General features: G+C 39.1%; 1 protein-coding gene across 2 annotated transcripts in view; it reads left to right on the top strand.

Annotated features, from left to right (window-relative positions):
- Nucleotides 1–17,947, top strand: part of rasa3 (RAS p21 protein activator 3) — a 50,299-nt gene that overhangs the window by 6,401 nt on the left and 25,951 nt on the right. For both annotated transcript variants that reach the window (XM_061741622.1, XM_061741621.1), the window contains exons 2-4: nt 10,479–10,596; nt 13,669–13,772; nt 17,372–17,466. In XM_061741622.1, the coding sequence (XP_061597606.1) occupies nt 10,479–10,596; nt 13,669–13,772; nt 17,372–17,466 (317 nt within the window). The remainder of the gene's footprint in view (nt 1–10,478; nt 10,597–13,668; nt 13,773–17,371; nt 17,467–17,947) is intronic.

The following is a 17,947-nucleotide window of genomic DNA, read 5'->3' as shown; positions in this document are numbered from 1 at the left end:
ACTTCACATCAGTACTGCCCTTTAAACGACAGAGTGAAAAAATGATGAGTTTGGGCATGAGGGAGTAACACTTTACCCAGATGGGAAATTTGCATCCTGTTAGAGACATGTATGAAAACAAACCCCATCCACGTTAGCACATTTAACGGCGTGCCAGAAAAAATGTCCTTCCACATTAAACCACTGTAAATGCATATCTTACGACGCCTGCACGCAAGTGAAAACACAGATGGGATTTGTTTAAGATTACTCTAATAATGCCTTTCGTCTGCACATGAATGCAATCTCAGTTTTATTAAATGTAGAAAAGAGGACAGTGATGCACGCTGTTTTTGTCTGCAAAGCATTTTAAAACAATATTAAGACACATCTGCGTTATCTTCTGGTCATGGGATACAAGCTTGGCAAATCATGCAGCGAATCAATAATTTCTTTTTTTTTTTTTTTTCATATCCACATTAGCCTCCAGTACCTGCATTTACAACGTCCATGTTTGTCTTAGAAGGCAGGCTCTCTGGGAAGTTTTTTGTAAACGTGTGTGTTGACTGTTTAGACAGTTCTAGACTGGTGGAATAATCCGGGCTGGGTACAGCAGCTTTCCTTTGTCTCGGTAATATGTCCTCAACATGAACACAATACCAGGAATAGTGGGAGGTATCACCGTAGGCCCAGCATGCAGGGTCAGCAGGGGTAAATAAAGGGCTGGAGAGCTCACCCAGAGTATCACTCCTTCAACATGTCCTTCAGATGCCCTGTGGGAGAAGTCGCTTAGGATGACCTCCACCTGCTAATAATGACACCAGCTTGAAATTATTCACCCAACTATACGGGGGAGAGAGAGGGAGAGAGAGGGAGAGAGAGAGAGAGACCTCCATTGTCAATATGTGTCAAAAGCACTCACCATGTTTCTGTGCCATGAAAAAGCTAAGTGACATCAGTTAAACTCGCAAACTAAAAAGAAAATCTGAAAAAAAAAAAATCAGCAAACTGCACACACCCTCAAACACAAACACACACACACACACACACACACACACACACACACACACACACACACACACACACACACACACACACACACACACACACACACACACACACACACACACACACACACACACACATTGATTAAACTTGATTTTGTAATGTTGTTTCCCTCCTCTGGTGACACCAGCAATGTGAGCTTGCCACATGCAGGGACTTACACCCAACTCACGCTCCCTTTCCTGTGGTTGCAAAAGATATCAGATCATCTCTGCGTTGTGTGCGTCAAGCTTGTTTGTGTTGAAGAGAAACGGCGAGGACTGTGACGAGTGACCTTTTTAATTGACTCTCTAATAGTTTTTTTCTAGAAGTCAAAAAAGTAAACAGAGAATATTCTGGGAAGTGTGTGAATGGATAAAAAGATCTGGAGGCAGGATTGAGGTTAAAGTGTGCCCTCGCTACATGTACAGTATATCTGTGATCGCAGCTGCCTCCGTTCAGCCGCGCTGCTTCTAACTGAACTAGCCCATGTAACCACACCGATATGAAAGATTGCTGTACTTGATGAGCACACCAGGCGTCTGGCCCTGATGAAAGCTTTTTGTAAAGCGCAATTTCCAACACAATTAAACATGAACATAAAGGAATGTGTTTGCGTATTTCTGTCATGTTTTCCTGTGAGACTGAGGAGCTGGTGTGAACATTAGCTCCAGGCCACTCTAAGACAGAGAGTGGGTTTGATCAGTAACTGCATGCTGGTTTATCACGGAGACTGAGGTGTACGGTTTGTAACCAGAACCTCCCTTTTTTCCACCGTGTTCCTTCACACTGTGCCAACAACTGCTGGGGTTGTGTGGAAACTTCAGAATAGAACAACTCAGCTGAATGCACTGTTTTTTGTTGGTGGACAGTTTGGGAGAAGTAGCTCTGCATATGTATGTTCATTTGATACAATCTGCAGTTCACGCTGCTACAGACAGAAAGTAGTCAAAATTAAAAAAAAACAGAGAATTAATTCTTGATTCTTGCCCCAACTGAGAAATTAAATTGGTTCAGCTTTAAAACAGTTTTAGTTCTAAAGCAATCAATGGACCCATGATAGGTTCAAGTTAAAATCCCAAATTCTAGATATGATTTTTTTTGTGTCTTTTTCTTCTTCTTTTTTTAATCCAATACATGCCAATATTAATTGCCAATTATAATGCCTGCCTCACTATTTAAGTCAAATCATTGTATAAACTTTTAAAGAAGACAGTGGGGTATGGAATCACCCGTGATGCCATCAGAGGATGCAGGAAAACCACTGAACCACTTTGGGCCCCTAAGCAAGACCCTTAACCCTAACTGCTCTCCGGGTGCTGTAATGGCAGCTCACTGTTCGTAGTCTAAGTAGTGATGGGTTAAAGCAGAATTTCCCCTTGTGGGATGAATAAAAGGTTAATAAATGAAAGAAAAAGAGAGAATTAAGGTTCCAAGGAGAGGGCAGGGAACTGCACCTGGCCCCTCTCCTAACCTGGACGCCTAGATGCATGCTGGGACTCTGGGAAACTCTTCTCACAAAGAAAGCAATCAAAATCTTGCCACATGCAAGGAAAAAGTGGGTGAAATCCCATCTCAATCTGGTAGGACAACTCCTCAGTATGATATATTAAAGCATATACAGTTTTATAGTGTTGTGCTTGATGCTGTATGTTTCATGACGTGGTGTGATCTTTTAACACGCAGTTTTTCTGTGCTACGAAGGACGTTGATCTCGAACTGCCTCATTTGAGGTTGAGGCAGAATAAAGCAGCTGGTCCACCAGTTTTGACCAATCAGCTCCCCAACTAAAGCATTCTGGGCATTTGGGGCGGGGGCCTTAAAGAGACAAGAGCACTTCAGTAATTTGTAGTTTGAACTTTAAAGTGTGTCAGCTCTGCTGAGTTAATTCCCCCAAGGAAAAAAAAAAGATTAAACTATACACCTTTAAATAAACATAGTATGGGACGATGTAGGCCTGAAAGGTGGCTGTTTTCCATCTAATAAGCCTTCTAAGAGTTGAAGCTCCGTCCTCAGCTGCTACAGGCAAAAACATCTTAGGATAGTACAGAAGTGCATCTCACTTCAGAAGTAAAAAAGCATCACCTTTTTAAAATCTTATCGTGTGAAACCTAGGTTTTTAAGGATAAACGGGTTTCCTGTGAGTCTAAGTTTCAACATGAGCATTGAGCAAATGAATGTGGATGCTTGTTTGTCATATTGCAATTTCTCTTTGGCCTCCTGATGGCTGCTCACTTTGGATGATTGCATTTTCTTCTTTTTACACATACATTCGGTTATGAATTGAATGCTTTAAAAGGACATTTCAGTGTTCTATTTTGCTACTCAAAAACATTGTCATATTTGTATTTTGGAGTGTGATTCTGTAATTTTGTCATGTATAGTTTGTTTTTTATCTCTTATTTTTAATCAAGAGTTTGTATCACAAACTGGGATGGTGAAGCAGAAGCTCTCTGAACTATTCAGATTTTACATGGATTCATTTAAAAGAAGGTTGTTCTTTGTTCACATTCACAGAAGACGATTTTCAGGCTTGTTAATTCTTCGTATTCATTTTCTTGTTTAAATACATTTTTGAATTCAGTCGGATGTCACATGACTTGAAATATTAACCGCAGCTTCTAAATGTCTGTGCTGATCATCAAGTGAATTTTGAAAGGTATGGGTGTTTTACATGCTGTACTGGGTTTTAAAAAATACCTTAGTTTCATTTTCATTTCAAGTTTGGCCCATAACTGGTCGGTGCAAAAGGTATGCATGTTTCATAGTACTCATACTAATCATTGTTGCTTTTGTTTGTGTTTCACAAGAGCTGTCCTGCAAGATCAAAGCTCCCGAAAGTGGTTTTACCACAGGAAAGGCCTGCGTGTGGGCCTAATGTTTTTAGTCATATTCAGAAAGACAGTAATGTCTTCCAGTTTGGTTTCAGTTCTTGTTGTGCATTTTCACCTAAAGACATCAAAGGAACTGAGCATTACCAGTGGGATAATATAAGAGTTTCGCTCCCTCTTTCCATTCCCGCAGTGTCTCTCTTCGTCCTCCACACTCGTGCACTCTCAGGGGTAATGGAGTTGTTTGCTGCTTTTAAACTTCTCCTTGGATCCAGTTGAAATTCCTTTCTCCTCATCTCATTTCCTGTTGTAGCTTTCTCTAAAGCTAACCGCTCTCCAGTTTTCTATCTGGCTGACTTTTCTCTTTTTTTTTCCTGCAGTCTTCCTTCTCTCTCACACTCAATTGAGTACACTGCTTGTATTTTTCTCAGTGACAGTTCACCCCCCACCCCCTTTTTTTTCTTTTCTTAAAGTCTGTGTTTCCCAGGCCTGCTAGTTGAGCTCACAGCCACGGAAAGCATTCGCGCCTGTGTATCCTCGAATGTGCTCATGTCAGAGAGGATTAGAGTAACGAGTCAAGCGGTGCGTCTGTAACTTTACACACGAGTGTAGCCGACGGAAACTGGTCAACAGAGGGGGAAGAGGAACAAAGCTACACATTCACTGCATCCATTATGTCGTCTCAATCATTCGTGTTTCCTCATTTCTTTCTCTTCCTCGCCTCGCTTTCTTCACTTTCCTTTGCAGTATTGAGTCAGAGGAGTCAGCTATTTTTTTGACTCGCCCTCTTCAGTGTGCTCCTGTCATTGTCCCTTCACTGCGCTTATGCTGAAGGCGTCATGTTTTGCATGCGCATACAGTCATGCCAAGTGTGTGTCTTGGCCTGTTTTGCTCAGATACCAGTGCAAGATATCCTCCAATGATGGCTGCAGTGAGGGTTGAGGAAAAGAAATGGCTGCTGTTGTTTTTCTGTTTTATACAGTGTCTCCATACAACCTTGAGTGGAGAAAACAAAGAACGTGTCGTTACTGGAAACATTACATGAGTGAAAAATTAACTTAAAGATTTTGTTGTTGTTGGTTGTTTTTTAGTTCTTTTTTCATAGAAAATGAAAACTGTAATGCAGAAGATATCCTGCATGGATAAAAAGGGAAAAAAAGAGACTTCAGACAACAACAACAAAAAGAAAAGGATGAAAGAAAAGGCGGTGATGAAATAGAGGATTACAGACTCTGGTTTTATAATAAAGTCTTTAATCTTACATGTTGACAGACAGGTTATGGGGTTTGGATTATCTTTTTTTATCTGCATTACACAAACATACATAATCTATATTTAAAAAAAACAACATCACAGAAACCTTCAACAACAAAGATTATTTGCTGTTGCCATTGCTCGTCATCTCAGACAGAAAGGTACAATGGTCCGTCACTTCGGTTTCCCATTACTACAGAAAGTGTCCTGAATCCAGCTAAACTGACTTCCAAATGTATCCATCTACATAACTGCATAAGGCTGTTACATTCATATATTATTATGCTTGTCTTCATTTTTACTTGTGCACTGTATGTTAATACGCTTGTAAGTGGCAGTGGTTTTGGCTGATCCCTACAACAAATTAAAAGCCTGGATTTCACTTTTCTTTAGTCTATTGATAATTTTCCTCACCTTTACAAATAAAATCATTCCAGGCATTTCCAAATGTAGTTACTGTATATCAATCAACACTTTTAATGGGCCATCTCAAGAGGGTGGACAATGTATATGTTGTCATACCGTTAGTCCAGTATGAAGTGTGAGATCTGGGTGGTGTAGCGTAAACCAATAAACATAAAGATTGGAATATATATGTTTGAAACAGCCATTACATTGTCACTCATTGGTTTGTAAACTTTAAAATCTCACAGGCATTGTGGTTGCTTGCACCTTTGAAACTTAAAAACCGGATATCATAGTTGGTCTTTACGTCAGTCACAAGATAGCCGTTGGAGCTATAATTCAGTCCAGCAGTTTTTATGAAAGCATAATAGACGCACACACACACACAAACACACACACACACACACACACACACACACACACACACACACACACACGCACACACACACACGCACACACACACAGCAATTTGATCAGTGTTTTAGGTTTGGGTTCATGACTTGTACATCCACATAGTTTTGGTTCAATATGTTTCTTAAGTACAAGGATACTGTTTTAATGTTACAGTTTTCGAGTGTTGTGTGTTTATGTGTGTACTGCTGTTTAGTATGAAATACATGATGTGAGACAGCAGAATTAAGCTAATGCTAATTGAAGCAATCGCTAAGTCAAATAAAAACTTGCCCTATTTTAGTCAGTTGTTTTGATATCATAACCAAGAACTGAGTAGTATGTCTGCGGTGACAGTTTTTACCTGTCAAAAACTCTCCCCATGCTTCACTGCATTTTCTTGAGGCTTTGATGGCATAGCCTTCATCTTGCAATATTCCAATATCCAGTCTTTTGTATCATTTCCACTTCCTCTTTGTCAAGCCATATGAAATATGAAACATGTTCTCTGGGGCTCAACCCAAGAAAGTTCAGTTCTCTGCAGACGGGTTATTTGCTCGATGCCAGAATGCTAACAATGCTAATGTTGCTAAAGCCAGGAGGTTGCTGCCAAGAGACACTATTCTTAACAACCTACACTTGTAGCCACTAAAAGTTAACTACATAGACGAACAATTGAAAGAAGTTTCTTTTTTAAAATTGTGTCAGTTATTTGCGTTGTGGTAGCTAGCACTTAAAATCCCTAATCCATTACATGAGTTCAAATTTTTCAACGCACGCCTGACAAATACCGTACTGAACTGTGCACTGTGCCAGCTGGCGTTGGATGCTCCCTGAAACCCATTGCACCACTGGAACATTTTCAAGCAGTAAACCCTTAAAAGGACAACAGAAGGAGCAGTTTCACAAATGCGTTAGAGATTTCAGAGGTTCCCACAGGAATGAGTGGACTTCTAGACATTAACATAAGTGCGCAGAAGCAAGTGCGGATAAGCCGTTAAAGTTAGCTCTTGCGTTTTGTCCTTTGGACAAGAACAAAAGACCAACCTAGTTCAAAGAAGATCAGATGATCGTGTGTCAAGTAATGTGAACATGGCACAAGCACATACAAGTCGTTTGTAGTTGTGAAGTAGTGATAAGAAAGTAAAATGGTTTTATAAAGGCACCTTTCATTAAGCTGTAGCTAGTAACATTAGACATGTAACAAGTGATATCACGTTATTTATCTTTTTTTAATGTAAAATTGGGTTGGTTGTTTTAATTTAGTAATCAACAACCATATGTTCCAAAGAATTTGATTAATTCAACTGTATTCAATTTGCCCAGATGTTTGTAAATGTTATTCTAGCATCAATAATGTTATTCCAAAACTTAACATCTATTTTTCAGGAGACACATAAAGAGGTTTCTGAAATGCCTATATATTAGTATTTAAAATTCTGATTTATACATTTTCTATTAACTTAAAGCATACAGTAATTCAAAGATGTTGAAACACATCTGCATATAATTGCAAACTTTTTTAACCCTGAAAACAAATAGATCTTCACTGTGATGGACTGTACCTCAGGAAAGTCCAAACCTCTGCAAAATGAATTTCATGCTCTTTTGGCATGAGTTGAAACCTCTTGCTGCTGAGAAAATGTGCTTCTGACTCCAAGAAGGTTTGGAGGAAGTTTAGTAGTTGAAATATGCACCTTTTGAGTAAAATCTGTGCTTAATAACTAAAACAGTCTTGGTAGTTTGATGTACATGGATGCTTTTAAATGTGAACACGCTACAAACTGTGTGATCATATGCTCTTCATGTTGATTTTCTGCTCTCCAGGAGCTGTGGTTTTGGTTTTGCTCTGTAAATTGTGTTATTAGTACAGGCAGAGCTGAATAGGCTGTGATAAGCCCATGGGGTTTTGGATGACATGGGTGGTGCAATCCAATCAAGGCACCTCAGTGGTCATGAATGAGCTCAGGAAGAAAACAGAAATAGGAGGAAACTAGGGAAATGCAGGAGGAGTTGAACTGGGGAGTGGCTGTCATATTTGTGCAACTCAGATATTTACTTCTTTTGTGAATGAATGTTGTTGGGAGTTGTTTTTACTCATTCAGGGCATGAATCAGTTCAATGCAGTCACAACACAGTTGTATTACACGCCACCTAGAGAGCATTTCATTACTTCTGTTTGTCTCATGGGGACTTGATATTTGACTCCCTGCAGCTAGAAGATCCAGGTTGTTTCTTGTTAGCAACTGATTGCAGTTTAAAATCCTATACATTTTGTATCTTCAAAGATAAAACCAGCTTCTTTTTTCAGTTAGTTAAAATGTGTTATTTCATTGTAAGAACAAGCTTTGCCATGACTAATATGATTACTTATCAGTTCTCAGGAAATCCTCAAGGTGAGATTAATGAAATGTACAGTCTTACATTCGTGAAGTTATTCAAGGTGGCAAAAGCAGGCGTTTTAGTGTGTGTTTGTATTAAGATGATTAGAAATTCCAATTAGACTGCTGGACAAATTTTAAGTTTTAGATTCTAGGAAAATATATAGTTCTGTAATTTTACATGTAGATGATCCGTTTGGTGTTTCACAGCTGGTAACTCAGTCAGTACGGTTACATGTACATCTAAATAAAGATATTGGCAACAATCTAGCTAAGGATTAAACTGGAGTTTCCAAGAAATCCAAGTATACGTGCACGAGACAAGACAAGACAATCGATTATTGAGTGAGGTGCGTTCGACTCCGCGATGCTAGGTGGCGCCACACGCACTTTTGCGTTGGTGTTCTGCTGGTTAGTTCTTTGTTGTTTGTCGTTTTCTCCTGCTGTGTTGATATTCTGGCTGTAATGTTGTCGTCACTTCTGGAAGGGGGAGTCCCGGTGCAGTCAGTAGCTTGGCTTAGCGTGGGTTGCCTATACATGCCGGAATACACTTATAGCTCGATCTCAAGAGCTTCAGTTCGGTTCGACTACAGCCCGGCTAAGGTGTATAGCTTTTAAAAATGTATCAATTATCATCATCATCATCATCATCATCATTATTATTATTATTATTATTATTATTATTATTATTATTATTATTATTATTATTATTATTATTATTATTATTATTTAATGAGGGTCTTGTGAAGGTACATAGATTTGTACAGCATTTCATATACTATCGCTGATGTAGTTGTCTATCTGGGGATTGTGTCTCATTGTACTGTAAATTGTAAAAAAAACTCCAAAGAACATAAAATAAAAGATTACGCTTTTAACCTAATAGAAAGAAAAGAAAAAAGGCCTTAGTCAGTGCAGTATCGGCTTCAGCACAACCCCAAAGTATGATAGGTCTATTTCCATGCTTAACAGTTGTGTTCATTACATTCTTCAGCTTCTCCTCTGGGCTACATTCACCACCTCTGAGTACTACTATAACTTCATAAGGAGACATGGCTTTTTCCAAGTTCTTGAGCCTTTCCATGTGTATGACAACCTCTGATTCTGATTTTTGTCATGATTCAGGACACGTTTTACAAGGATCACTCTTGCACAAAGGTCATAGTGGTGCTTGTGTGGCTGCACCACTGCTAAATCTTCCAGTCTTTAGCTATCATAGGGTTTTTTAATTGATCCTACAAACATTTCTTAGTCTTCCAGACTTCAGCTTGTGGTATCAGTTAAATTGATTTTAAGATTGCTGTTAAGGGGAACTAGTGGCTGCTGATGGTTTGGAGAAGGTCAGAGGGTTCAGCGCTCTAAAGTTTACTTAAGGATGACTGTGAATAAGCTGTAACTCCAACAAGCTCTTATTTCATTGTTGTTATTGTTTTTTAACTCTAATATATATGACTAAAACCAAAGTCACGGTTTTCACTGTGAATATGTTTTTAATTGAAAGCCAGAAAAAATATAAGGAGACGTGACTGCTTCAGATCTGAACACACATTGAAGAGTAAAACACTGGGAATGCTAGTTAACACATGTATAACTATATAGCACATGGTCCTGGGTGGCCAGGGCGAGGATAAACTCAATGAGGAGCAGGTCATCGGTTCCACAGCTTCATAAAGAGAATAGATTGGTCCCACAGGACTGGAGCACCACCTTTGTGAAGTGTCTATGTGTGTGTGCATGTGTTTCTCAGTGGGTGGTTGGACTGCATTCTTGTGAAAAGGAGTGCTATCATGCACATTTGATGAACAGATTGAGCCTCAACAAAATCCAGGAAATGTCCCATTGTTCCCTCCACAGATGTGACAACACAGGCAAAACACAAAAACACTTTGAACGTGTTGCTGAGTTAATTGCATGTCTGTCTCTGAGGCTTGCTCTCCATGTGTCCAGTGTTAAAGCAGTCACCTTTTTCCTTATTTGTGCTTTTAGATTTTGTATTTGATGGTGTGGGCCACCTTAAGTGCATACATGCATACTCTTAAAGCTAATGTTTCTTTTTTTCTCTCTCCGTGCTTTCAATGTTCCTAAATAAGTTATCAGTTATGGCCTGGATAAACAGTGTTTTTGCCCCAACTGTGCTTCTCAACCGCCTGCTCTCTCCTTCCTGCTTTTTACTCTTCTTTTTTTCCTTATGCAGGCGAAGCAAAAAACATCCCTCCCTACCCAGGACCAAACAGGATGAGGGACTGTTACTGTACCGTCAACCTTGACCAAGAAGAGGTTTTCAGGACCAAGATTGTGGAGAAGTCACTTTGGTAGGTTGAAAGCCCCTGTCTTTTTTTCAACATCATCCGTCATACTGTCAGTCTTTAGTGAGAGTAAAGTCAAAACTTTTAGGCTGCAAATAAAAACCGCCATAGTTGTAACAGCTATACAGGCAAACACTGTCCATCAGCAGCCCAAAGGAGTGTGAAAAACCTGTCACATGGAAAAGGAAACCATATGGGGCAGCTACAGCTGCTCAGAACAGTAGTCTGTCGACAGTGACTGCTCTTAAGATGGTGGTGAAAGCACCCGGTTGGTCTTCAGATGTGTCTTGTCTTTTGCAGAGTATGCATTGCTGAGTGGAGGGAAATGGGAATCCTACGAGAAAGATGGGCTGAGAGAAAGAGAAAAAGCTGTAGCTAAGATGGAGTGCATTAAACCCAGGAAGCTATGCAGGAAAGAACAGCTACCTGCTGCAAAATTGATGGCTAGAAGTGATTGGTTTTAGTGAGACGTTTATTTTTGGCTGCTGAACTTTGTTTCCAGTTGCATTCATGTACTAAAACACAGAAGACCTTGTTTTACAATGTAAACTGCCCTATATATTGAGTCAGACTTTAAAAATGGAATGATAAATACTATCTCAAATTTAAAAAAAGGTGGGACTAAATGAAACATACAATTCAAAAACAGAAGAAAAAAATAGTTTTTAATATGACGTTTCTCTGCACACAGTATGAACCAAAGATATTTCTGTTTTTGTTGTTGTGGTCAACTTCATTCAATGTGATAATATATACCTATTTTATATATCCAGCCTCTCCAAAAAAGAGGCCACAATAAAGAATATAGCACGATTTCATGCTGCCATCCCTTCTCGCAACCCTTAATTGATATTCTGGCATTGAAGACACGAAGCACGGAAGTATTTCAGTTGTTGTTTTGTTAAATGCCTTGAAGAAAATATCAAGAGGTCAAGACAGCAGCTAAAAGCGTACTTTTTCTTTTTCTATGTCAATTTAATTGGATTGAATTTTCAATCATATCCAGCAGTGCAGCACTTAAAAAAGCTGTTTTTGTTTTGTTTTGCACAGTTCTCCTTTCATTATCTGGTCAGGGTTGCAGGCAGGCCACTCCTGAGCATGCTGCCTCTTTTTCCCTTGCCATGCCTTTGCAATATGTGAAGCTTGTGGTTATCCCAGGAAAATACATCTTGAGGGCAGTATAATGTTGCTCTAAAATAATAATATACTTTTCAGTATTAATGCTGCCACCACAGAAATGTAAATGACCTTTGCTGAGGCCACTGATACCAGCCCATACCATCACCGTTCCCGACTGTTGTTGCTGATGATAGTCTAGATGGCTGTTAATGATCAGGAGCACACAATGGCCATTTCTTCCAAAAAAGATCTGGATAACGAATTTATCTGACAGCAACACATGTTTTCACTGTGTGATGCTCCATCCCAGATGCCCAGCCCAAAGAGGTCGACACCATGGTGACATAAGGCTCTTTGTTTCTGTTTTAAACACAGCTACCACTTACCAAGGTGCTTAACAAAGTTTTCCCAAAGTAGTCTTTTGGTCTTGTGGTATTAGCTATTGGTGAATTACGGTTCATGATCATAGGCTTGCGCACTTCATTTATGCACTGAAATTCCTCCAGATTCTTTGAATGGTTTAACAATATGATGCACTATAGAAGGGGGACTTATGCAAATCCCTTCCAATCTTTCATTGAGGAACACGGTTTTAGATATTTCAATGATTTTTTTCGCACACATAAATTGACAGTGCCTCAAAGACTCAAAAATGCCACTTTTGTCCAATATTACCATTATAATGACCGCTTGACATCACCTGTTTTAAATAACATCTTTGATTTTTTTTCTCCTTCATAGTCAGGCTAAATTGCCCTCATATGAACTTCATTTGGAGAGTGTTGCATGCTTGAATGACTAATTTGTATCTATATTAACAAGTGAAATGAGGTTGACAACGCAAAAAATGAAATCTTGGGTTTGCACACATTCATACGGTGTGCAAGGATTTGTTTTTCTTAATTAATGTGCTCCAGATTGGGTTGTGTAACATTTTTCCATCAGGTGCTCAACAGATCCTCCATGTTGATCCCTCAGCTAATTAAATAAAATAATGAATGGCCAAATACCCAAAGTTAAAATCAATTTATATGTCTGAGGGTATATAAATGAAGTCATGCTCCTTCCTGTTTGCCCATCGTCCCTTCTGTCTGTCTTTATGTCTCCTGAGGAACCGAAGAGGTCAGTAATTATTAGCAGCAGCCCTGAGGGCCCGGCTCACGAGATTCTCATTGCTGTGATTTCTGGGGGTAAAAAAACAGGTCTCCTGTTGCAGAGTAACTTTTCACGTGATTCATAAATTGACCAAATCAATCATCTTTGAACGAGAAAGAGGAAAGACTTGAGGGATTTCAGTTTAAGTGAAGGTGAAAGTACACTTAGAGGCTGACTGCCAACTAAAGGCACTCCTACTCGGACAACACGGAAACACAGAAATAGTTTACAGATTAAACGATTAATCCAACAACTCAGTCAGGTAAAGGATGTGATTATGTCACTTTAATTTGATGGGTGCACACAATACTTTTTTGTACGACACAAGCAGAAGAGTCTGTTTCATTCTGGATAAAGCTCTTTCATAACGAGTCACATTACATTATTTTGGGACAAAAATTACAAGGAAAAAATAATCTTTGTTTAGAGTTAGATGTTTTCAACAGATGTTTCACTACTGTTTACGGGGATGTATTACCTGTTTCACAAAACCACTGTTAAATACTCGGCTGGTTTGTACACATCGCTATCACCAAAGACAGAAAACACAGACATCTGGTAATTATGACTGTTGTATTTGTTATTATGACTCATCTACGATGTCTCAGAATAAAAACAGAACTGATAAATTTTGTTTCTGGACCATTTTTGTTATGCAACACATACATATTTCATATCATATTTTTTCACATTATGCCCTTTTCTCCTCTTTCAGCTCTGTCATGCCCAGCTACATTTGCGTTTGTTGTTAGTTAGTCATGCTCTACCAGACCGGTGTCTAGTCACAGTTTTCCTTCCTTGCAGTCCTTTCTATGGGGAAGACTTCTACTGCGAAATCCCACGAAGCTTCAGACACCTCTCCTTCTACATCTTTGACAGGGACGTGTTCAGGAGGGACTCCAGCATTGGTGAGTTAAATATTCTTGCCCTATTACCTCTGAAATCCAACCTGGATCAGTAGCATATGGGAGTGAAAATGAGCCTAAACAAACTTGATAGCGTTTTGTTTTTTTCAGAACTTAAAGCAACACATAAGGTGTTTTATTAACTTAAGGAAACAGCAGCAGCAAACACTGAAACCCATAATTACAAAGAGTTATAACTCTGAATTCTTGCCACCCGAATTTTTTTGAAAATCGTGACAATCTGTCATTGGAAAAATCACAAGAGGCATTGACATGGGACCGTTTTTGGGAGCTATATCATATATAATTGCACATTCATGCGATTCATTCATTGTTTTTATATCTGGACACATCGCTGGACCATCATAGGGCCAAATTAAATCAAATCTTATCTTTAAATATTTAATAGTTGTATGTATCAGCCACAGGTGTGCACTTTCAGGATGTGATCATATCGCTCCAGACATGAGGAGCAGGGGAGCTGCCTCATAATTACACTCAAACTCAGTCATACTTTACTCCCTGTGTTTCAACTGGCTGCCACTGGATGTTTACATTCTTACAAGCTCCGATTGGTTATCAGTCTCTGTCTCCATGGCAACATGCTGAGTCAGTCTTGTGTCATAGTAGAACGTGTCTAAAAATAAAAGCCCCAGCCCGCAGCTGGTTAGCACCTGGATGATTAACAGTCCCATCTCTTGCACATCTCTGCGGTCCCTTGTGTTCCTCTCTGGTCAGGTACCACTGACGTCAGGCCAGCACAGCTCCAACCCGTTCAGATACCTCACAACACCTTTTGGCAACGCTTACTTAGTGTGCACCAATTACTTGGCACAAATGCCTTCTATCGCAAGTTAGTTTGGGCAAAAGCCTGCTGCGAATGTTGGACTCATTACTGTGTGTACAGTGTGTTTCCATGGACCGAAATTTCCATAAAGCTGACTCAGCAAGCTGCTGTTGTTAGATTTCCCTTTTTTCTTTTTAAATTGTTCCTCAGATATACACTGGAATACAGAGGTTTAGTAAAACCACTCAACAGCAGCCATGAGTTCCTTCTAAGCAGATGCCTTGGTCTGTGAAAATGAAAACAATTAATACTTATAAAGCAGAAGAGAGATACAACATTTAGCAAAGTGGTTTCAAGGGTCTGTTTCCTCTGTACATAATTTGATGTAGGGAGGTTTGCAACTAAAAATAAACAGTATACACAAAATGTTTTGATATTCATAGGATTGTTTGAAAGACCAATCAGAGCCCATGTTTAATTGTGAAATATCCTCAGAAACGTTAAGACTCTTCAGAGGCGTCACTGCTCATTGTGCAGTAACACTTGCACTAATTTAACCTTCATGTGAGATTCATTGGTGGAAAACCTGTCCTGCATCCTTTTATCAAAATTTATTGCTAGATTTGACCAAGCCAAATGCAATGTGGTGTGGTTTTGGAATATGTCCAGTGGGCAGATGAAGTTAAAGCAGAACTATTTGGCTGCAATAAATGTATACATATCTAGATGACAAAAAGTGTAGAATTTTGTAAAAGGAGCATATTTCCATTGTTAAACATTTCATCAAGTTACCGTAAAGCAGGAGGGCCCCCCTTGTGAGCCAGGACCTGCTCCAGGTTTCTTCCCTCTGAAAGGGGAGTTTTTCCTTGCTGCTGTTGGCTTTAAGGTTTTTCCCAGCCATTGTTTATTTAATAATTGCCTTTCTGTGTGGAGTTTGCATGTTCTCCCCATGTTCCCTTGGGTAGCTAATGTGAGCTACCCTCACAAAAACATGCATGGGCTACACACCCCTCTGGCCAACCGGGGCATATTGACCACAATAACTGCAGCTTCTGTGATTCTGAAGTTTTTTGATTGCCTGTACAGTGTAACATTCTGGGAGGATCTGCAAGACTGGCTGTGAACATAAATTCAACCACTCGATCCTCTCACAAGAGAGAACATAGTGTTTGGTATTAACATGAAGGACAATAAGTGTGACCTGATATTGAACAATCTAATGAATCTAATTCTCCTTGCAAAATTCTTCATCCACACATCTAAATGGAGGAAAATGAAGCCCCTCTTCTCTGTGTTTAAAAAAGACCTTGTGGACAATCATCTCAATGCTTTGAAAATAATGAGGAAAAAAACTGCATTGTCCATCCTCAGAGCATATGAAGAACTGAACATATTTGAGGACCCCTAATGGGATATTATTTCTGATCATTTATTTATTTTATGTCTAAATTTATTTTATTTAATTACTTATTTATTATTTATGTTAATTATAATTTTCAATATGTTGTTTGTTATCTTCTATGTGCCTTGTGTAATTAAGTCCATTGGCATGGTTTCTATGTCTTATTGTATGTAAACGATACATTTTCAAAAAAAAAAAGAAAGAAAATGGACAAATTACGTGCGTGAACAACGCAGGAAACGGAAGAACGGTTAAGTCTGTCTGCGTATCCGTCTTCTGCCTCCAGCATAAATGGGCCTTCACAGTTCGAAATATGCAATAGTTGAGGGTTGCCCTGTCCCAAGTTGCCCAAGCTACACATCATTCAAAATATTTGGATCGAAATAAAAAGACACGTGCTTGAAATATGATCACAAGAATCTCACAGAACTTTACGCTTTTTTATTGGGTGAATGATAAAAAAAAATCCCCTCAAACCATAAACAAAAGACCCCCTAAGTAGCAATCAAGTGTTTATGAGATATAAACGTATCAACAATACAGGATGCTCAAACCTTAGGCTCTGCTTTTGTTTTTCTGTTACTTTAAAACTCAAAAAAGTGGAAATGCAAAATGAATTTTTTACCAGGATTGTTTCTTCATTACATTGTGCAATGCTGTCCAAAGGTATCAATGTTTCCCTGATAGGTTCTTTGCCAATGTATTTTTGATTTTTTTAAATTCTTTGTGTGTGTGTGTTACAAAATATTCCGTTCCTGAGACAGAGACAGAGAATAGAGACAGAGAGATGTTTTCACTTAGGAATCACTTTTTGCTGTTCCTGATCAAACTCTTCCTGGCGGGGTATTTGATGTGTGTATTGCATTCTTTGAAGGGACTTTCCTTAATTCGACTCACTTACCTCCTGAACTTAATCAAATTATAAACAGAATAATCAACTTGTTTCAAATTTGTAATAATTTGCCTGACTCTCGCACTGTTTGGGCGCATTGTTTCAATAGGAGTATAAAGCAGTAAAACTGTGGGTGTCTGTTTGTTTGTCTCAGTGTTATTGGGTGTGTCAGTGTGAATATTGGTGGGCTCGAACACAGACCACAAACTGACGAACCTTTACATTTCTGCAGATGTGTGTGTGGTATGAATCATTGCAGGTCTTGCAACCAAACATTAACTTCCAGGGGTGGTTTGTAGGTCACCGAAGCGCAGTTTCTGTGAGTTTTTCTGTTCCAGGTGCCTATGTGAGTTATAAAGAGGTGGATGGTGTCTGGATTTACAGCACATGAGCAGACATGTGTGCACGTGTGCGGGTGTTTGTACCTGTCTGTCACATCTACACAGGCATGCTTTTTTCAGGACTGTAAAGTGAGCAGTGCTTTGAGCTTGTTTGTCTTTTGTGTGTTAATATGTGCGTAGGCAAGGTCGCAGTGAAGAAAGAAGACCTGCAGAAATATCACGGGAAAGACACCTGGTTCCAGCTGCAACCTGTCAGCGCTGACTCAGAGGTGCAGGTCAGTACAGTGAGAACTCACAGTCACACTTTTTCAAAACAAACTACATCTTCATCTTTTATTTTTTCCAGCCAATCTCATAGAATCGACTGCTGCTTTGCTTAATACCAGTCTGGAAATGTATGAACTTAAATACGTTGTATTATCTTTACATTTGAGCCATCATCAGTTGTGACAGAGTTGATTCATTCAAGCATTTAAGATTCTTTTTTTTTCTTGGGGGAGACTTGTGTTAAGTCTTTATGTTGTGTTTTCTGATGGTATTTAAAACTAAGTCACACAGTAAGATTGTTTCTGAATTCAGTTTATGTATTCCAAAGTTGTTTCTTTCCTATGCCTATCTGTAAGAGATTCCTGAAATTTGATATTTCTTGCTGGTTAGTTTAGTTTCTTTGACATGCTGTAATCTCTTTTCTGGCCTCATGTTTTAAGGGTTTTTGTGTGTTGTTTTGTTTTTAGGAGACAATCAAGCAGGGCTTTT

Source organism: Cololabis saira, chromosome 2 (genome assembly GCF_033807715.1).
Source record: "Cololabis saira isolate AMF1-May2022 chromosome 2, fColSai1.1, whole genome shotgun sequence".
Classification (NCBI taxonomy): domain Eukaryota; kingdom Metazoa; phylum Chordata; class Actinopteri; order Beloniformes; family Belonidae; genus Cololabis; species Cololabis saira.
Note: the sequence above shows the minus strand (reverse complement) of the source record. Positions and strands in the feature narration are given on the sequence as shown.